The sequence below is a fragment of the Chiroxiphia lanceolata genome, chromosome 2 (genome assembly GCF_009829145.1).
Source record: "Chiroxiphia lanceolata isolate bChiLan1 chromosome 2, bChiLan1.pri, whole genome shotgun sequence".
Classification (NCBI taxonomy): domain Eukaryota; kingdom Metazoa; phylum Chordata; class Aves; order Passeriformes; family Pipridae; genus Chiroxiphia; species Chiroxiphia lanceolata.
In genome coordinates, this window is record NC_045638.1 from 101,711,445 (window position 1) to 101,730,099 (window position 18,655).

General features: G+C 39.5%; 1 protein-coding gene across 26 annotated transcripts in view; it reads left to right on the forward strand.

Annotated features, from left to right (window-relative positions):
- Positions 1–18,655, forward strand: part of BBX (BBX high mobility group box domain containing) — a 149,549-nt gene that overhangs the window by 100,487 nt on the left and 30,407 nt on the right. For 24 of the 26 annotated variants that reach the window (XM_032678304.1, XM_032678324.1, XM_032678322.1 and 21 more), the window contains 6 exons: positions 250–330; positions 2,544–2,624; positions 8,049–8,129; positions 11,363–11,443; positions 13,578–14,493; positions 15,362–15,500. In XM_032678304.1, coding sequence (XP_032534195.1) covers positions 250–330; positions 2,544–2,624; positions 8,049–8,129; positions 11,363–11,443; positions 13,578–14,493; positions 15,362–15,500 — 1,379 coding nt within the window. The remainder of the gene's footprint in view (positions 1–249; positions 331–2,543; positions 2,625–8,048; positions 8,130–11,362; positions 11,444–13,577; positions 14,494–15,361; positions 15,501–18,655) is intronic. The other 2 variants (XM_032678301.1, XM_032678318.1) reach the window with 1 other exon arrangement.

Here is an 18,655-nt window from a genome sequence, read left to right on the forward strand (position 1 = left end):
TGCCAAGTTCAGAATTATAAAAGAAAAAAACTGGTATTTTTTGTAGTTTTTCTTCTTAGGTGATTTTCAAATGCATTAAAATGAGTGCTAAACTATCTTTTCATCTATAAATATGATTTAATCTTTCCAGGACTGTGAAACATTAGCTTGTCCATTTTCTCTTAAATGCTCTGTTTTATTTTGCTCACTGTTGTTCTTAGCTTGAAAGAAACACTGTTGAGGTCTTACTCTGCACACTCCTTGTTTCAGGTTTCCTCCAGTACCTGCCAGTCTGATGCAACTAATTCTACAGAAGCCTGTCAGAAGTCATCATTGTTTCAGTTTGCAGAGGTGAGTTTCTTTAAAAAGGGTTTTCTTCCCAAGTGTTTCTTTTTAGGAAGCATCTGATGTTCAGCTGGAAGAAAAATCAAAATTCTTTAAATAAAATTTGTACTTTTATTTGTTTCTTCTTTTTGGATTAATGCTATTGAATCATTTATAGGTAGGTCAGACCTATCATAGATAGGTCAGACTTGAGTGTGGAGAGTGTGTTTAGGAGTGTGGTGGAAACCCTAGTGCAATAATGGAGCTGTGGTCTAAGCTCTAATTTAGAGATATGTCATTCCTGCACTTAGTTTTAAACTAGAACCTTATTAACTAAAGTTTTAAGATGTGTATTTGGATGTTACGTTATGTTTCTGATCTACTGTGGTGGCTTTAGTCATCAGCTTCCGTAGTTCTGGAATTTCCAAAATTTTCTTCTATTCTATAACCACCAAATAGCTCTATGCAACAATGCTTTAACTTTGCAATGTATAATGTTTTTGTCAACATATTCCACTTACTGCTAGAAGTGCAACTGCGGTGTGGTGGTGGTTTTTTTTCTTTAAAGTGTACACTGCTTCAGCCGAGTGTTAGTGGGTTTCATTGGTATAAACACAACAAAAATAAGGTTGCAAGGAATCCTGGCCATCCACAAGCATCACTTTTTTGTATCATTCCAACTTTTGAAATAGTCATAATCAAATGACATAGAAATATTTAGCTGCATAAATAGTGATTCTACAGGACACTGGGTGGTGTTTAACTGCATACGGAAAGAAATTTTGTCATAGCCGGGGCTTCTTTTTATTATCTGTATCCACACCAGCTGTGAATCTGACTCCCTTATCTTTAATATTCATTGATATGTGCTCCTTCATACTCCTCCCTAAATACCATTACTTATGGACCAGATACATTGCAATCCTAACACACAGAAAATATGGTAATTTTTTTGTTTGTTTTAACATTAACGCACAAGAACTTGAGTTCCAATTTAAGATCCGAGGCTTTCAAAATTTATTAGAAATAAATTGGAGTACTGATCCTTTATTACTGATTAAAGGTAATGGCCAGAGTTAAGTAAATAACCTGTAATTAGGCTCTTAAACAGCCTGCTGGCTTTTCTTGTTAAGAGGAAAGGCCTGGTGTGCCAGCAATAAAAAGCAATACTTAGAAGCTTCTTAGAATTGGTTAATTCCAGTGTCACTTATGACACTTCTATGGTAATGACTCAACATCCATCTTCCAGTATTTCTGAGATGCTTCTGTACACTTACACTGTCAGTAGAGCAATGTCATACATTGTATAGTACTTCTTGATAATGGTCTGTTTCTTGAATTTCACCGCTGAATCTTTTAAAGAGTAAGACAAATAAGACAAATACCAGCTCGCCTAATTGTTTCAGTTCATTTTACAGTGCTGAAGCAGGGAAGTGCCAGATCCATGTGATAGTAGGCAGGAATTGTGTGCTGCTCTTGCTAAGCCAGTGGTCACAAGCCCTTTTCTTTACCCATTGAAGAAAAATTTCATTGGGAAACAAGCTCTTGTGATTTAGAAGTACCTAACTGATGATCAGGAATTAGCAATGCATATTACCTAGTCTTACTTTTCTAGGATGTTAAACAGCCTGTAGTGAGGGTGCACCTAACAAGTGCATTACAGGTGTGTGTGTCAATGGTAAAATAATTAGTACTTGTACCAAGGCCTAACATTAATCAGAGGTGTCATTGGCAATAAAACTAATTGGCACAAGTTAAGCAGCATGAAATGCAGTTTCCTTAGTGTCTGGGATAGATCTGGTATCTCAAAATACCTGCACACATTGTGTCCTTGTCCACACTTACCTTCTGTGCAAAGTAGCAATCTGTGCTCTGTCATCACCACTATTCTGCAGTCTCAAGTCTTTCACTGAACTGTGAAATACAATATAGTGTTAAGTTTTTGTTGCTAACCCTCCTTTGACATATCAGCCAGCAAATAAAAGCCCTTCAAAAAAGCCTGTTTTGTTGATCCTAGGAAAGGCTTTCCTTCTGAAAAATAATTTAAGATTACCATTTCACAGATCACCTATTTACCTGCCTCCTGGAAAGCAGATTGTTGTATGGGTGTGCTGGGGGTCGTTTGCTTGCTCTTGGGTACCTGGAGTCTTCGTGTGTGATGGATCAGAAATTTAATATGTTGAAGTTTGATACTGAAACTGAGGAGTTGGGTAATGCAAGCATAATTGTTTTCCTGACAGATCTCTTCAAACACATCACAACCTGGAGTCCCAGGGGCAGTAAAACAAACGGAGGAGTCCGCATTGTTTCAGTTTGCTGAGGTATAATGGCTGAATACGGTGGGGGAGGATGGGAGGAAGCAAGGAACTGGTAAGAGTTGTCACTGAATGGCTAAGCACCCTGTCTTACAAGGGATTCTCATCAGTAGATGTTTGTCTTCTTCACCATTGTGTTAAGAAAATCCTGGGTGGAATGGACAAGATGTTGGCCAGTTGTACCAGCTGGAGCATATATGAGAGATACTGGGCTTGTGAACAGTACTTAGCTTTCCATACCAAAGGATCACTGCAGATATGTTTTCCAAATGGCCTTTTAATTTACATCTAGGAAAACAATAATTAAAAGACATTCTGAAATTACACTAAGCACTGCCTGTGGAAGAGGCTGCAGCAGTGCAAAACAGCAACTGCCCTACAGGCAGGATCATTTGAAGAATCCTTGCAGGTCAAAGGAAGTTTATCACAACAGCTACAAGGATATTTAACAACATCGTTAGGTGGTGATTTATCAAACCTATAAATTACCCATAAGTATATAACCTCTCCACCTTCCTCCACATATTGAAGATTTAGAGTTCATTAAACACTGCTTTTAAGAATTTCTTTGCCCATGTATTGAATGTTTCTCTGTGAATTGAGTTTCCACACATATACTCTTCTTGCCCATTTGGGGGAGTCTGGTACTTCTTGCAGAATCAATTATGGTACAGGTATATTCAGTGTGTCTCTGAAAAGACTGGGATTGGAGCTGGCACTATTGCAGAGGAGCATAATGGGATTAAAAGATACCCTGTTTGTTACTCTGTGTATTTACGGAGGTTTGACTACATACAACACGCTTCTTTCAGTGAAATGTGCACCGTGTGTTTTTAGCTTAGCTAGAATGGGCCTTGGTGTTTTTCTTAGGAGGCCCAATGAAGAAGAAACAATTTACTGATTCAGGTGCCATAAAATACCTGACTACAAACACCACTGCAAAAGATACAATAGAGTTAATATCTCTAATCATGAAGGTGTTTTCATACGTATCACCTTTTTTTTTGAAAGTTACAAGTCAATTTGGAATCTTTTGAGAAAATAATTAGTGGAATTGAGCAGGGTGAAGATATGTGCTGAGGCTAGCCTTTTAAACCAAGTTAAAAGATATATGCTGGAGAACATTTCTTGTGAATTTTATTGCAAAATATTGCACAAATGAATCTGCTAACTTAGTTTTAAAAATGCTAGCCATCTTACATTTTAATTAAACACCAATTTTGGATATCTACAGAGTTGAACAGGGTATGTATTGCATTTAGTACAACATTCTTAAATTGTCAAATGTGGCTTAGCCATACTTTCAGAATTTCACAGAACCTAACATCTCTAGTTGAACAAACAACAAAATAACAAACCTGAAAATTGTCATATGGATGTGGCAGTGCTTTGAGTTGCATGCCACTACGCTGAGCCAGCTCATTTTGCACATTGGAGTGCATGTATGAATCATAAAATGTTAGGCAGAAGAGGTGCTTAGAAAGTTTATTAGAATTTGCTGAGGACGGTTTTAGAGTCAGAGTTGATCTCTTTTTCTTGTAAAAGTGTTTAAATGTGTTTGGAGGGGTTTGGTTTGTTGTGTGGCTAGAAATAAGGGACAGAAATCTGGAAAAGAGAACAGAAAAAGCCCACATTGTTGGCCATGGTTATTCCTCCTGTAAAACCTTAATGGCAGTGATGAACATGATGTTTTATCTGTAGCAGTAGAGAAATGGCATTTTTCTAAGCTTGCAGCCTGATTTCATTTAGGTTGTTCCAGGGGAAGGTACTGAGCGTATTACAGAACCTCTTTAAGCTTTCTCCCCCACTATTAAAGCTGCTTGTGCTCGATCAAATATAAGGACTTTCATTTACACAGGCTGTCTTTGTCGAGCTTGGCAAGAGTCCCTGTTCCTTACTGTTCCACTTCCTACTGGGTCCTGTCTATATGAATGCATTACTGCATTTAGTAAGCTAAATTATGGCAAGCAATTTGCAGTGGGCTGCTGTCGGCAACGTACAGTGCTACAAAAGAAAAACAGAGGGAGAGAAAGTAGTTATTTAACCAGTAGCCAAGTAGACCTGTGAAGAAATGTGAAGTGTGCTGTGGTCTGATGTGCCTGGAGACTTCTGGCAGCCATCCCAGCTCAGTTTTGGTTCTGGCTGGGTGTTCTTCGTATGTTCCCTTTCTCTTCACCGCCTTTGCAGATGGGTGAATAAGAGTGCCTCTTTGTGAAGACAGTGATCCCATTGAGTAGATTTGTCATTTAAAATGGACACCTTTACCCCCAGAGTACAAGTCCCCTGTCACTCAGAAACAACTTGATTTATGTAGAGTAGGTGGGATTCTTTTTGTCTTTACAACCTTAGTCTTTCATCTGGTTGTCTGTCCCAAGTGCTATAGTTGTCAATTAAAACTGTTGAGGATATGGCTAATGAGGCCTGCCCAGTGACTTGCCACTACAGATGATGAAAATCCTGGCAGCAAGACTTTGTTGGATCTTGTGGGTGTGCAGGCAAGTGCCTTGGAGGTCTTCAAAGGTGATGTGACATCCTCGTAAGAGTTTTTTTGGAGTTTGGAGTGTTGCCAAGTTACACTTCCAGCTTTCTCATGCTGCTCTGATCTTGCAAATACTTGGCCCTACTATTGTCCTTCTCATCTGTACCTTTATGGAAAGCCATTATATAGGCCAGTGGTTGCTGAGCAGTGAGCTGTGTTCCTTAGCGTGGTGGCTGTTTGCAAGCTGTCTGCTCACATGGGCTGGTCGCTGTCATCCTCCTTGCCATGTGAGGGAAGCAGAGCAGATGGGACCCCTTGCTCTCTTGGTCTTACTGTATGTGTTTGGCAAACGTGAACAGATGGTGACGATTGCTTCATTGAGAGGAAACAAGAGTACCTCTTGGATTTACTTAGCTAAACTCTCATCTGTTATTAAACAAAGAAAAGGCTTCCAGGAGTGGAAGCAGAAAAATTGCTAGTTAAGCCATCTTAAAAACAAAATGAATCCAAACCCCCAAAACTCTTTGCTTTCAGCAACTTTTCTTAAGTTTTTCTCTAGGTGATTTAATAAAAAAAAAAAAAAAATAATCACATGCGATGTGCAACAAGGTGGATTAGTTTTTACTAGTCCAACAGCTTATTTATCATTTAAGAAAAAATGCATGCTTGGGGATGATTTTGTCCCTTCTTCATTCTCACATACTCACTTTGAGAAGGCATGCAGGCAGTTTCTTCTGTTTATTTCTGTGCTAAACAGAAGATTTGAATCCAAAACTTTTGGTCAAAATGCCTTGAAATGGTGAGTGTAAGAATTAATCTGTGTCTTCTCTTCCAGTTTTCCCATAGGGAAAGCTGTAATCTTCCCAGACAAAAACGAATGTATTTGCTGTTTGTCCATATGCTGAAATTGTTAAATGTTTGTATTGAAGTGCAGTGCCTATTCTAGGAGGGAAATAAAATTGTGGTGCCGTGGCACATGTTTCTTATGCAAGCTGAAATATAATATAGTAGCTAAAATTATACCTGCATTGTAATAAAAGATAGTAACTTGATTCTAATGATCCCCCAACTTAAATCTCTACATAACAAGGGGCTATTTGTGGTTGTAGTACTGCAGGTTCTGATTATTCTAGTTAAAGCTGGAAGATTTGTTAAGACAGGGAATGGGATCTGTAATCTCACTGAGAGCTGATTGATCAGCCATCCTCTTCCTTCTGATGTTTGACCAGCAACTTCAGCAGAATGACTTACGCAGTTATGTCACTTGCAGTTTGTTTTCCTAACTCTGAATTTTTTATTTTATTTTTTTTTTGCACTGAAGTGAATTTTTGGCTTGTTCTCTTTCCATTAGTACTACAAAGATTTTGTTAGGAGCACCTGTTGTCTTGTCAAAATTTGCTTGCTCTGTCCTCAGTTTGTGCATCAGGAGGCAAGATATGCCTGTATGTTCTCAGGCTATACTTCAGTGTGTGGATGTTATTCTGTCCCTTTTCTGCCATTCATATTGTGCTGAAAAAATCACTAAGAGGTGAGAATTTATTATGGTAGAAAGATTAAAAAGTTGAGACCTTCTTCCTGCAAAGTGCAGTGTACAAGATCACTTAGTTCAGTGGGGACCTGAGCAGGTTCACTGAACAGTCTCAAAGCAAAACTAGAATGTTGAATTATTTTAGTTTAATATTAAAAATTATTATTAGTGCACATTTGGGTATTATTCACTGTATTTTAAATAGCTTGAAGTGAAATGAATGTCCTGGATTTTGTGGAGGGGGATGAGTGGGGAGTGTAATAAATCTCTTTGACAATTGAAAGGTAAATTCTTTAAATAATCTAGTTCAAAAGAAAGAAATAAATATAAAGAGAAAGTCAAAGCTGATAATTTTTGCATCTGAAAGATCATAGAACCATAGAATTGTTTGTGTTGGAAGGGTCCTTAAAGCCCATCTCATTCCACCCCTTGCCATGGGTAGGGACACCTTCCACTAGACCAGGTTGCTCAGGGCCCCATCCAACCTGTCCCTGAATACTTACAGGGATGGGGCGTCCATGACCTCTCTGGGCAACCTGTTCCAATGCCTCATCACCCTCTGAGAAAAGAGTTTCTTCCTAACATCAACTGTCCTGTTTCAGTTCAAAACCACTGCCCCTTGTCCTGTCACTATTTTCCCAATGTGATTTTTGTGATGAGGCAGATCCCATGGACACACTGGAAATCTTGCCCCAAGGCTTTTCAAGGCTTTCAGGTCAAATACTACCATGTAATGCCATGCCAAAAAAGGTCAGATCTGATAAATAATTATTAATTCTTGCATTGGTGAACTTACAGTGCTGCACTTGGAAGCATGTCTGAAGAAATCTGGCTGTAAAAGCAATTGCCTGAAGTGTGGCAGTAGTTATTTACTCAGGGCTGGTGGTGGTACACCAACAGCTATTTGGAAGGCTAGATTTGATCTCCAGACATAAGGTCTTATTTCCTTTTTCTAACTAAAGAAGGTGAAACAAGCAGTGCCTGTGAGGACAGATGGTCCTCTTCTATGTCTGACTAAATGGGAAATACTGCCCAGACCTTCCAGGAGAATTTCATTTAACCTTGACCACCACAGTTCATGTTTTCAAGTGGCAGGTATATCTTGTTCACTTAGTCACATAAAACTCACGTAAAACTCACAGCATGATAGAATATTAGCTGTGGACAGTACAAACATAGATTGAGTATCCATTAGCCTAATCTAAGGAAGAAATGCTGGTTTTGCTTGTATTACACTGTCTTCTGAATACCTATTAAGTGTTTCTTGGATGGGATTGTCTATCTGAAATAGGGCCTTTTGCCAGAAGGATGTAAAAGTGACTGATTTAACTAACCCCTTAATTTTTCATTCTTTTTCTCCCTTCCTTTCTGTCTTTCCTGTGTGCCACTGAAATATTTTCTCTTCTGTTCATTTGTAACCTAGATCTCATCAAATACTTCCCAGTTGCCAAGTCCTGAGCCAGTAAAGCACTGTGGGAAGTCGGCACTCTTCCAGTTGGCAGAGGTAAAGTGATACCCGGTAGCATCACTATGGGAAGATGTGTGTATCTTTTCCCCAAAAAAAACCTATGTGTAAGGTTTACTCTAGAATCAAATTTGGTATTTCCAGAAATATAGATTAGTAAGTAATAAAATAGCAGGAGAATTAGGCAGTGGCAATGGCCCCAGGGACCTAGGGGTTTTTTATACACCTTTATGTACAATGTGCATAGTTCCTTGGAGACAGCACAGAAAAAGTTACACTTCCTTTTAGAAAAATTAGCTTTATAACTACAGTAAAAACAGTGCACAGGACAATAGGAAAGACAAGAGATAACAGCATTCTTTTTAATGAGGAGCTGGATACCAGGATTAAAAAAGTAAAGCTTTGGTTATAAGGATTGAAAGGTGCCTTACTTAATCAGGGACTGAGAATAGGAAAAGAAAAGTAGACTTCGAGGTCATCAGAAATCTGTATGAAGAACTGGAAGTTGATGCAATGTATTAAGTTCTGAAATTGGCAGCTGTCAGTGGTAATGAAGAATGCTAGATCAGGTTTCCCAAAAGTCCTAGAAATTCCCTGTGAGTCTTAAATATAACCTTGCAGAGGTCTCCTCTTTGGTATGGATGATTGACTCAAAACCCCTTGAGGCTTGATGTGCAAATACTATTCTTCATGGTGTTTGAAAGATGAAGATACATGCTGTATTCCAGTTAAATAAGGGAATATGGTAGCAAGTTATTTGTACACTTTTTTTTTTGCTTGTTTTCTGTTGTTTTTCTTTTTATTTCAAAACCACATCCTATTTCAGTGAGGAAAATGGTTTTCTGGATTCTGTCTAGTGACATCCAGCCCTATATCCTTGCTAGTGAGGTCAGTCCCTCTCAGGAAAAAAAAAAAGGCAGATATTGGAAGCACTGAAATAAAAGTATTTCACGCTTTGTTCCATGGATAGTAATGCAACTATCTGACTTTATAGGAACTTAAATGAATGGAAGAAAACCTGCCTTACTGTGCAGGCAGTCCCTGGCAGTAGTAGAGTTTGTGAATATGTGCTGTGTTGTCAGCAGTGACTGTGCAAGGGTGATTACACCTAACTGTAATCAGTGATCCATAAGGGTGTTTGGCTGGTGGAGCCCTGGGACAGCAGAAGGGCAGATAATATTTAGTCAGGGACACCAGAGGTTTTTGAGGTATCCCCTTACAGGACAGCAGCAGGCTATGAGTAGTGTTGTTCTGGAGTAAGGCTTTTGCTGAGTGCAGTCTGATTTTTGGAGGTCAGCATTAGAAGTTGTGATGTGACTGTGAAGCCCTAATTTAGGGGAGGGACAGGTGCTTGTCCGCAGGAGTGCACAGTTTGTACTGCAGGTGGCAGAAAAAGTGAAGCTAAGTCTGGCAGCATGACGTGTGTATGTTGGACAGGTTTGTGTAATCTCTCAGTGATTGCTCAGATGGATTCCTGCAAGCCTAATTTAATACACAAAATGAATGTTAAAGGCTCTGATTCAAACATTAGTGCTATTCATTTGTTTCTTCTTTTTTTTCTTTTTTTTCCCCCAGTTTTGGGGATCTCTAATGTTGGATTATAATTGGATAAATAAAATCTAAGAGACATTCAGCTTAAGTTTTCAGATAGCAGTTCAGGACCTGGTTTGGAGCATCCCAAATAAACTGTGTTCTTTATCACCTCAAGAGTGCCAAGCTGATTTGGCAGACAGCTGTGCTGTGCCACTGTAACTCCAAAACTGCAGGTGCTGTGCACTGGAGGGGACTGGACTGTCTCCATGCTCCTGGCATGGCAAGTGCATGGTGTGTGGGAGCCTGTCTTCTTCAGCACACCATACTGCTCTGCTCCTCCTTCATCTTTCCGCTGTGTGGATTAACCAATTTTATTTTCTTTTTTTTCCCCTCTTCTTTGTGCCTTCCTTTTTGGTATTTCTCAGTATTTCACAGATGGTGATTAAAATAAAATGCAGAAGTGAGTTATTTCCTAAAAAATCCTGAGGGTTTCTAAGTTTCCACTCTGCAGCCTGCAGCCTAGGAGGCTGTTGCTGATCAGCTCTGCAGAGTCTCTTGCTGTGCCCAAATGCTTACTCTGTCTTCAGGCTTCAGAGTGGAGGCATGAGAGTGAAGGGAGTCAGTGGTGGGATTGAGCATCACCTCCACAAGGCAAGGAGGCCACTTCTGCTGCAGAGCGCTAACAACACTTGGCTATAAGCAGCATATGAAGACTTGGACTGTAATGGTCAGAGCTTGGGAGATACTGTGAAGAGTTACAGCTTCCAGGAGATGTAGAGATGGCATTTGGTTTTATTTGCTTTATGGCAATGATGGGCTGAATTCTGCAAAGTTGACTTTATGGGCCTGTGTTGGTTCAGAGCAATGAATACTGAGTGTGGGGGATAGGGAGAGCTGAAAGGGTGTAAATGCTACAGTTCTCCAGTCCCTTATAACTTCATTTTCTTACACTTTCTAAGGAAACAAGTGTAAGAAACCCGCAAGCCTGATCAGAGATGATGGAGTATGTCCTTAAAGATAGAATATTTTGTTCATACTAATGGCAAATCCTGAGACTGATACTTTTAATTTGATTAGAAAAAGATAATTTCTTTGCACCTAGCTCAAAACTGATACAAAACACTCTAAAGTACTGATGAGGATCACAGCCTGATACAAGAAAAAGATTCTGGAGGATAATAAGCTACCTGCTTGCATGACAGCCTCTTTTTATTCCGAGCAGTACCAGAGGCTTGAGGGTCTTAATTTTGGTTTCATAGGATCTCTTTTATATGAGCCCTAGAGGACAGCAACAGGCAATGCCGTAGTCTGAAAGGAGTAGCCTTCTTAACCTATGGTAGTGAAATGATTTTACAATCAAATGACCTACTAAACCTTCAGAAGCACCACCAGCTGGGTTGCATGCTGGTGTAGATTGGTGCTTTGCTGCCAGAGTCTGTTCATGTGTGAGAGAGCACGTGCTTCGGTTCATCCTGCTCTTCAAAGGGCGTCCTGACAAGAAGAACCCTAAATCTGCAAATATCTTTTAGTGTACAGTGGTATTATCCACCAGAGCAGTGGTGGAGCAGGGTTTTATTTATAACAGCATGCACAGGTCTGCACTTCTTTTTCAGTATATAATCTTATGAATTAATTTTGGGAAGGGGAGGGGGCAATCCATTCAAAAGCTGTGTCATAAACGTAAAAGAATTGTGCTGATAAAAGAATGTTTTATTTGTGTTGGTTTTTTTTCTCCATAGATTTCTTCAAGTACATCCCATTCAGGGCCTTCTGATTTAACAAAACAGTGTGGAACATCAGCATTATTTCAGCTGGCAGAGGTAATACTGAAACACTGGTGACTAATTACTGCAGGTGCAGTGGGATGGAGAAATTAATGCTGTTGACTGCTGAAGTCTGGAAGGCAGAACAGTGCTACAGTTATAATTACACTGCTGCTTATAGAAGTATAAGTTATCATGGCTCGGGTGCAACAAGTCAGGATTTTCCCAGACTAGCCATCAACGTAGAGAGAGTTTCTAAGAGTCTGCTGCAGCTGACCAATACCACGACTTTCTGGTGGCAAAGGGACTTTCCAGTCACCACTGAATTTGATTCAGTTTCTTGGTTTGACTATTTGGTTTGGCTGAGGGTCTCAGATAGTTGAGAGAGGGCTGGATTACTCTGTTACTCAAATTAGGGCATTGCCATTACAAATTCCTATTAAAGATCGTAAACTGTTCTCATTTATTTTTGCTTTTTGTGCCCACTGTTTTTTTCCAGTGGGGAATTAACAGCTCAATAACTTCTACAGAAACTCTGCTATGATATTCTCAGCAGATCTTCCTTCTGGGAGCAGTTCAAACCAATGGCATCTTACTGAAATTTTGCAACTCTTTCATTTCTAAACTTTTTTTTAAGCTTTCCCAGACTTAAAGACAGTTTAATTACAGATTTATTTACAGCTCACAAAACAGAAGTCATCTTTTTGTAGGCACATCCATGCCTCTATACTACTGGCTACTGCAGAAGAAGCAAATGTGTATGTTGAATTGACAAAACATTATTAGTCCAATGAGCTGCATTTTAAAGATTGATCTTTAGATTTTGGAAATCACCAGCTGTGCTTATATTGCAGCATAGTAAAAAAGTCACGAAGCACCTTGCTACCAAGAACCCATATCAGCATAGTTGTGGGGTTCTCCTTTGCATTATTTAACCTACTTCCTAATAAACACTGTGTGCTGCTCAAGCTCTGGTGTTTTGCAGTGCTCAGCCCAGCTTGAGCTGAACCAGGTCATTAATTTCTTACCCTGTGCAGCAAGAGTTTTGGAAACTTACTGCAAAACATTTTATCACTGTTATGCTCATGTATATATTGATTGGTGTAGGAGATTTTTTTACTTTGCAAGAGGTCTAAAATCTAAAATTGACCTAAAGAAAGCCCAGTGATCTGGGGGAGGTACATCCATACTGACCACATGGCCTGTGGGCTCATCTGTGGGAAACTTCTGATGTTTGGTTCAAAGAAAACCTCTTCCATCTGGTTTTGCTCCAGGTGACTAGTTGACATTTGCTTCAAAACCAAAATAGCACTGGGAATTCAGCTTGAGGGCTTTGAAAGGGGAGAGTAACAAGAAGTCATGTCTTCCCAAGGGCAAACTGGTTGGTGCTGTGAAGGACTACCCTCTGTAGCGATGTCAGCATAGCTTACAGGTGATCCAAAACAGAGAGGATCTCCCAAGTCAGCACTGCAGGAACATGGCAGCTTGAGGACCTTTTTACAGCTCTTTTCTAGAATATCAGTGTTCCTCAGACAGTATGAGGATTTTGGTTGCCATTAGTGGAAATCCAGGAGAAGATAACCATGGCAACCACTGCTGCTTTGCAGTTCTTTGCAGAATAAGTCTGTGACATGAGAAGAAAGGAAGGCTTTTGTACACTCTCCCAAATTACTTCACACATTCAAGTAAAAGAAAATAATCTCGATTACTGAGATTCAATTAACTTTTTTCCCCTCCCTCCCTCAGGGCCACTTGGAAAATGGAGGAAGGAATTGTATAATGGACATCTGAGAGTTGAAGGGGGAATGGATGTGAGATCTCAAGTAACTTGTCTGTGGCAATACTCAGAGATAACTCTGTTGTGCTGTTGCACAACAGATTCTGAAAATCAGTCTAACAGTGGGTTTCCAGATTATGTAAAAGACTCTTAAAGGATTGTGGAAACGCCACTGAGATCAGTTGAAGTCTTTGTTAGAGCAGTAGAACCCACCAGCCTTATTCTAGCACTTAGCCATCATCACATTACATCAGTGTCAATAGGGCTTCAGCATGTTTTTCAGTCCTGTCCTTTTGCAATTTGCTTTCCTGAACTAAAATGACAGGGGAACTCCCTGTTTAATGCTCCTGTTAATATAAGTAATGTTAACAGCTGATGTTTTGTTTCATGGGGCTTGTTTTTAACTTGTTTTAGATGTGCCTTGCTTCAGAAGGAGTAAAAGTGAAGGAACCTGGGAAAACAAAAGTGGAAGCACTGGAAGATCTGGGAGGGGAAGTTTCAGAGGAAATGGAAGTAGAACTGGAGAAAACAACAGTAAAAGACTCCTGTAAAGGAAAAGTAGAACAATCAGAGGTAGACAAAATTCAAAACCGGGATGAAACAAAAACTGAGGAATCAGAAACTGCAAAATGCAGAGATTTTACTAGTCTTGCAATGGAAAACAGTCCTTTTGACAGAAAGGATAATACAAAGGATCACATGTGCTGTTCTCCAGAACTTTTCCTGGGTGACATGAATATCCTTGGGCTAAAGCCGGAAAAAATAAAGAAGAAAAAGAAAAAAAATAAGTTGGACCGGCACACAAATGAAAAATCCACCCCCAAGAAATCTTGTAAAAAAAGGCAGTCCTCCGAGTCGGACATTGAAAGTGTGATGTACACAATTGAAGCTGTTGCAAAGGGGGACTGGGGTGCTGAGAGACTCACGGATACTCCCCGCAAAAAAAACCGCCCTATCTCGAGTGTGAAGGGAAGTGTGTTGGATACAAAATCACCAAAGAAAAAAGTGAAATCGAAAGAGAAGAAAACATCAAAGGAAAAACCGATGGAGACCACCAAAGAATCAAAGCCTCCTGATTTCCTTAGTATTGCAGCCAGCAAGGAAGTACCTTGTGAGGCTTCTGATAACATTAAAGTGGAACCACTGACCCCAACAGAGGAGGTGGTACCCCAAAGCTTGCCAGAACAGGTCAAAACTGAGGACAGTGACTGTGTTAAAAAGATAGAAACATGTGGCTCCAGGAAGTCAGAGAGATCTTGCAAAGGTGCTCTTTATAAAACTCTGGTGTCAGAGGGCATGCTCACATCTCTGCGCGCTAATGTGGACAGAGGTGGGTGGCTTTGAGTGTTTTACAGCATGAATTGCAAAAGCCTGCCTGGAGTGGGAGGAAAAGTGAAAGTCCATGTTTAAGCTGGAGTTTTAACAGTGTGTGATGGGAGTGTTGTGTCTGGTCACCTGAGATGCTGGGGGCGGGTGGAGGGACTGGACTCCATGATCCAGGGCAGGTCTTTTGAAGTCTTGCCATCTGTGTTCCTACTTACAAACTCTTAACCTCTCCTTTTTTGTCTTTCATGACCTGAGATTTAACTTCTTGACTGAAGGCTTTGTTGGTTAATTTGTCAGCCTGCTGATAGATGTATGCAGGGCTTGTGATCTGTGCAACCTGGACAATTACCTTGTTTCTATATAAACAACTCCTGTGGTTGTGAGCATAGTTCTCAACCCTACAAGAAGCAAACGTGTTCTTATTTTGCTTTGGTTGCTAGTTTTGCTGTAGGCAGTGAGCAAGAACCCTTTACCTTTTGGAAAGATAAATTTGAGCTAATTTCTGGAAGCTTTCAGTTGGATGTCTTTTTCTGACTAGTAGATTTATATATGCAGTTAGAACAGTCAGAAAAGAAAAAAGATGTTTGTAATTTAGGGAAGTTTTTTACTTCTTCTCGTCCTTTTTCTCTTCCTTTTTACCTTAAGAGATCCTGGCTTTAGAGGCAGGATGGAGAAGGATAGGGACAGGGGACGCTGAATACTTGCCAATATCATCACTGCAATTTAAAATAAAAAATGTTTTGTAGCTGCCTTCAAGAAGGTCAAGCATCATAAATTGCAGTACTGAATGGGTACACAAGTCTCTTCTGAGCCCACTTTGTTTTGGCACATTTTTTTTAAAGATGAGAAACAATTTTCTGCCTTCGTCACAGGAAAAAGAAGCTCAGGAAAAGGCAACTCCTCAGATCATGAAGGATGCTGGAATGAAGAAATCTGGGCCTTTTCCCCAAGTGGGACAAGTGGGAACAAAAAGCTGAAAAAGACTAAGCCAAAGGAAGAGTTTGTTTTTGGGTAAGTCTTGGTTTAACACTGTTCAAAGTTTTATTTAGGTCAGCCTAGTAATTTAAGAGTCCTCCTCACTGCAGCCAAGTGAACTGCATCCAACACCCAAATAATCACAATCAGACAGCATTCCTGAAAATTATAAACCCTGTTGGACTGAGTCATGCTTTAGATACCTGGGGGTTTTTATATAGCAAAGTAATTCCTTTGAGATCTTTCTTGATTTACACCACTGTAAATAAATGTGAATTATATTATTTTGCTCAGTTCTAAAAAAACCACACAGTATATTTACCTGCTCAAAAAAGTGGTGAAGAGGATTGCTTATGTTTTAAAAGCATTTTGCAAGCGGTATTTAAAGTTCTGCGTAGGTGTTTAGTCATAAATCAAATTAGACTAGAAAAAATAGATCTCTTTGCCTGCTTCGAGGGATTGCTTACAGAGGAATAGTAAACAATGTTCTTACATTGGCAAATAATTATGATAAATATGTCATTTTTCCACTGTAGAGAAAAGATATTTAAACTGTTTATGTACACTATGAAGAAGTTAAATATATCTTAAAAATAATTAATGAGTATAGATGCATTAAAATTTAGTAAGGCTACACAGAATTCCTTTTCTAGTGTACAAGTAATGATTTTTGTCAGAGTATTGCAGACTTATTTAACCTCAGACACAGTAGTTGAAATCTGGGTAGCTATTCATACCTGCTTGCAAATTCTTGAAGATGTCAAAATTAATTAAAAAGGAGTAGATTTCCATACTTCTTGCTTAAAATTGTATGTTTCTTTTTGCGGGTTTGAAGTAGCCTTTTTTATAACCTAGTCCATGTGAAATTTAGCTGCAGCTCACTTTCAGCAAAGATATTAAATGGATGAAAATCTCCAAGTCTTGTTTGCTTGGAATAGTCAAGAAAAATTAATGGAACGTCTTACCTCTTTAGTGCTTTGAATTAGTTTTGTAAATGTTTTTAAGTTTAAATTGAACGATTGAAAACTTTTCACACATAATGGTGTGAAAACTTATTGCATCTTATAGCAAAAAAAAAAAATAGTTGTAAATTATTTATTCGAAGTAGCTAGGAAAATTGTCTACATAATTAATTCATTCAACAAGCACTGTTCTTCCCTCATTGGCTGGATGGATGGGGAAATACATATTTCCCAATCTTTCATCTTTATTCGGTTGTATGAATAAATAATGAATATTATTTAGTGAACTCTGTAAAAGCAGAATGGGGAATTTGTAAAGCATAAGTGCTGGAGAAGGTATCCATTATCCCTGTTCATTGCATTACCTGATCTTCTGGCTACTTGAAGAGCTGGTTTTACCTCTACCTGCTCTACTTAACTCCTTCTGCTCCCTTCAGCATCACATTTCAACCTCGTTTTGTGTATGTGGGTGAAAGGGTCCTAAGCCCTTCAGAACTATGTCATTCTCCCCATGTCCTCTCACCTTCTCTGTCAACAGTTGCCTGCATTTCCCTGATGGTCAGGGTCAGGTGTGCTTCCTCCATATGCAGCCCACTCCTTTGCCAAGCAGTGCTGTACCTGCATGTATCCCCTGGCAGGGCTAGGCTGTACGACGTGAAGACCTCAGCTCAGCTACATGTGTCTAGCCAGCCTTGTGAGATGCTCTGAAAATTCATGACAACGTGAATGATTTTTATTTTTTTTGAATAATTAATCACTGACATAGAGATAGCTGCGCTCCCCACTGTCTCCATGTTGCACAAGCTATGAATTACAAACCAGGGTGGCAGCTCATCTGCTGTCAGGTGAGGTTGGGCCTTCCCAATTAGAGCTGCAGCCCCTCATGTGCCCTTGGGGCAGGAACTGAGGCAGAGGATGGAATTGCATGACACCTGTCAGAGCAGAAAATCAGCTGGTTTTGAGGTTGTCAGGGAAAATCCACGTGGAAGAGAAAGGTAGCAGTAGCAAGCACCACTAATGTCAGATACCTTTGTGATTTAAAACCAAACCAAAACATGCATGTACACACACAAACAGAAACCTCACCATGCACAGAGTCTGCCAAGAGCCAAGGCTGTATTTTAAGATGGAAGTTTGTTTGCTGAAAGAAGTAATGATTACAGAAATAAAATGAAGTATCACTCTGTGTACCAAAGCTTTCAGAATGCGATTTGTTTGAAGTGCTGCTTCAGAGAGCAGAGAGAAGCACCATGTTTCTTGTGACACTTCAAGTGTGTAAGAGCTATCCCTCCAACAATCATTCAGACCTTTTTCTAGTTGAGATTTTTCATAGCAAAGAGAATTAAAAACAATTAGAAAATGTCATTGTTCTCCTGTCATTGGCAGTGCTATTTATAGCCTGCCCAGCTGTGCACACCACCCTGTACTACAACACAACTCGTACTCCTGCCTGGCTGCAAAAATTTGCTGGAACAGAGTGCTTATGCAAGCCAGCATAGTCATCCTGCTCGAGTGCTTTGTTTTCATCTGGTTATTAGAAACAGTACTACCACGTCTGTGGATTTCTTGAGTTGTAGGCAGGCTAGTGACAGTCGTTCAGGTTGGGCTGAAAGTATGAGGCATGTTGGGTTTCATGGAAGCACGAGCTAGTTGTGTTTTTCATCTCACAGCAAATAAAATATGAGGGGAGAAAATATAATCACCCAGAATAAATACAAAACTGATTCCCACCCCAAAGCATCACGTTTCAGAGTATTCGCAGAAGACTGATTAGTTTGACATTTTTCTTCCAGTTTGAAATGTTTTCATTCTGGTGTAAGAACGCTAATGTGAAATTATTTTATTGGTTTATTTGTTGGGTTTACTGTCTTTGTTCATTCTCCTCACAGAACAGACAAATCTCTTGTACAAATCTGTGCAGCAAACAGAGCTAAATGTCACCAGTGTGACATTGATTTTTTTTTTTTTTCTAATTTTAACATATGCAGCTAAGGTAATCAATTTGTACTGAGCTACAAATGCAGAAGCTGGAGTGTACATTCTCATTCCAAAGCTGGATTAATATATACTGGTTTAATAAACATAAACAGTGTGTGTGTGCTTATCTGTTTTCCCCCCTCTCTCTGTGTAGACCAGTGTGTATATACTCACACATGCTTTTAAACAATATATTTTTTTTTGTCCAGAAACAGAGTTACATTTAATTTGATTGGTTTTGTTTCCCATTTA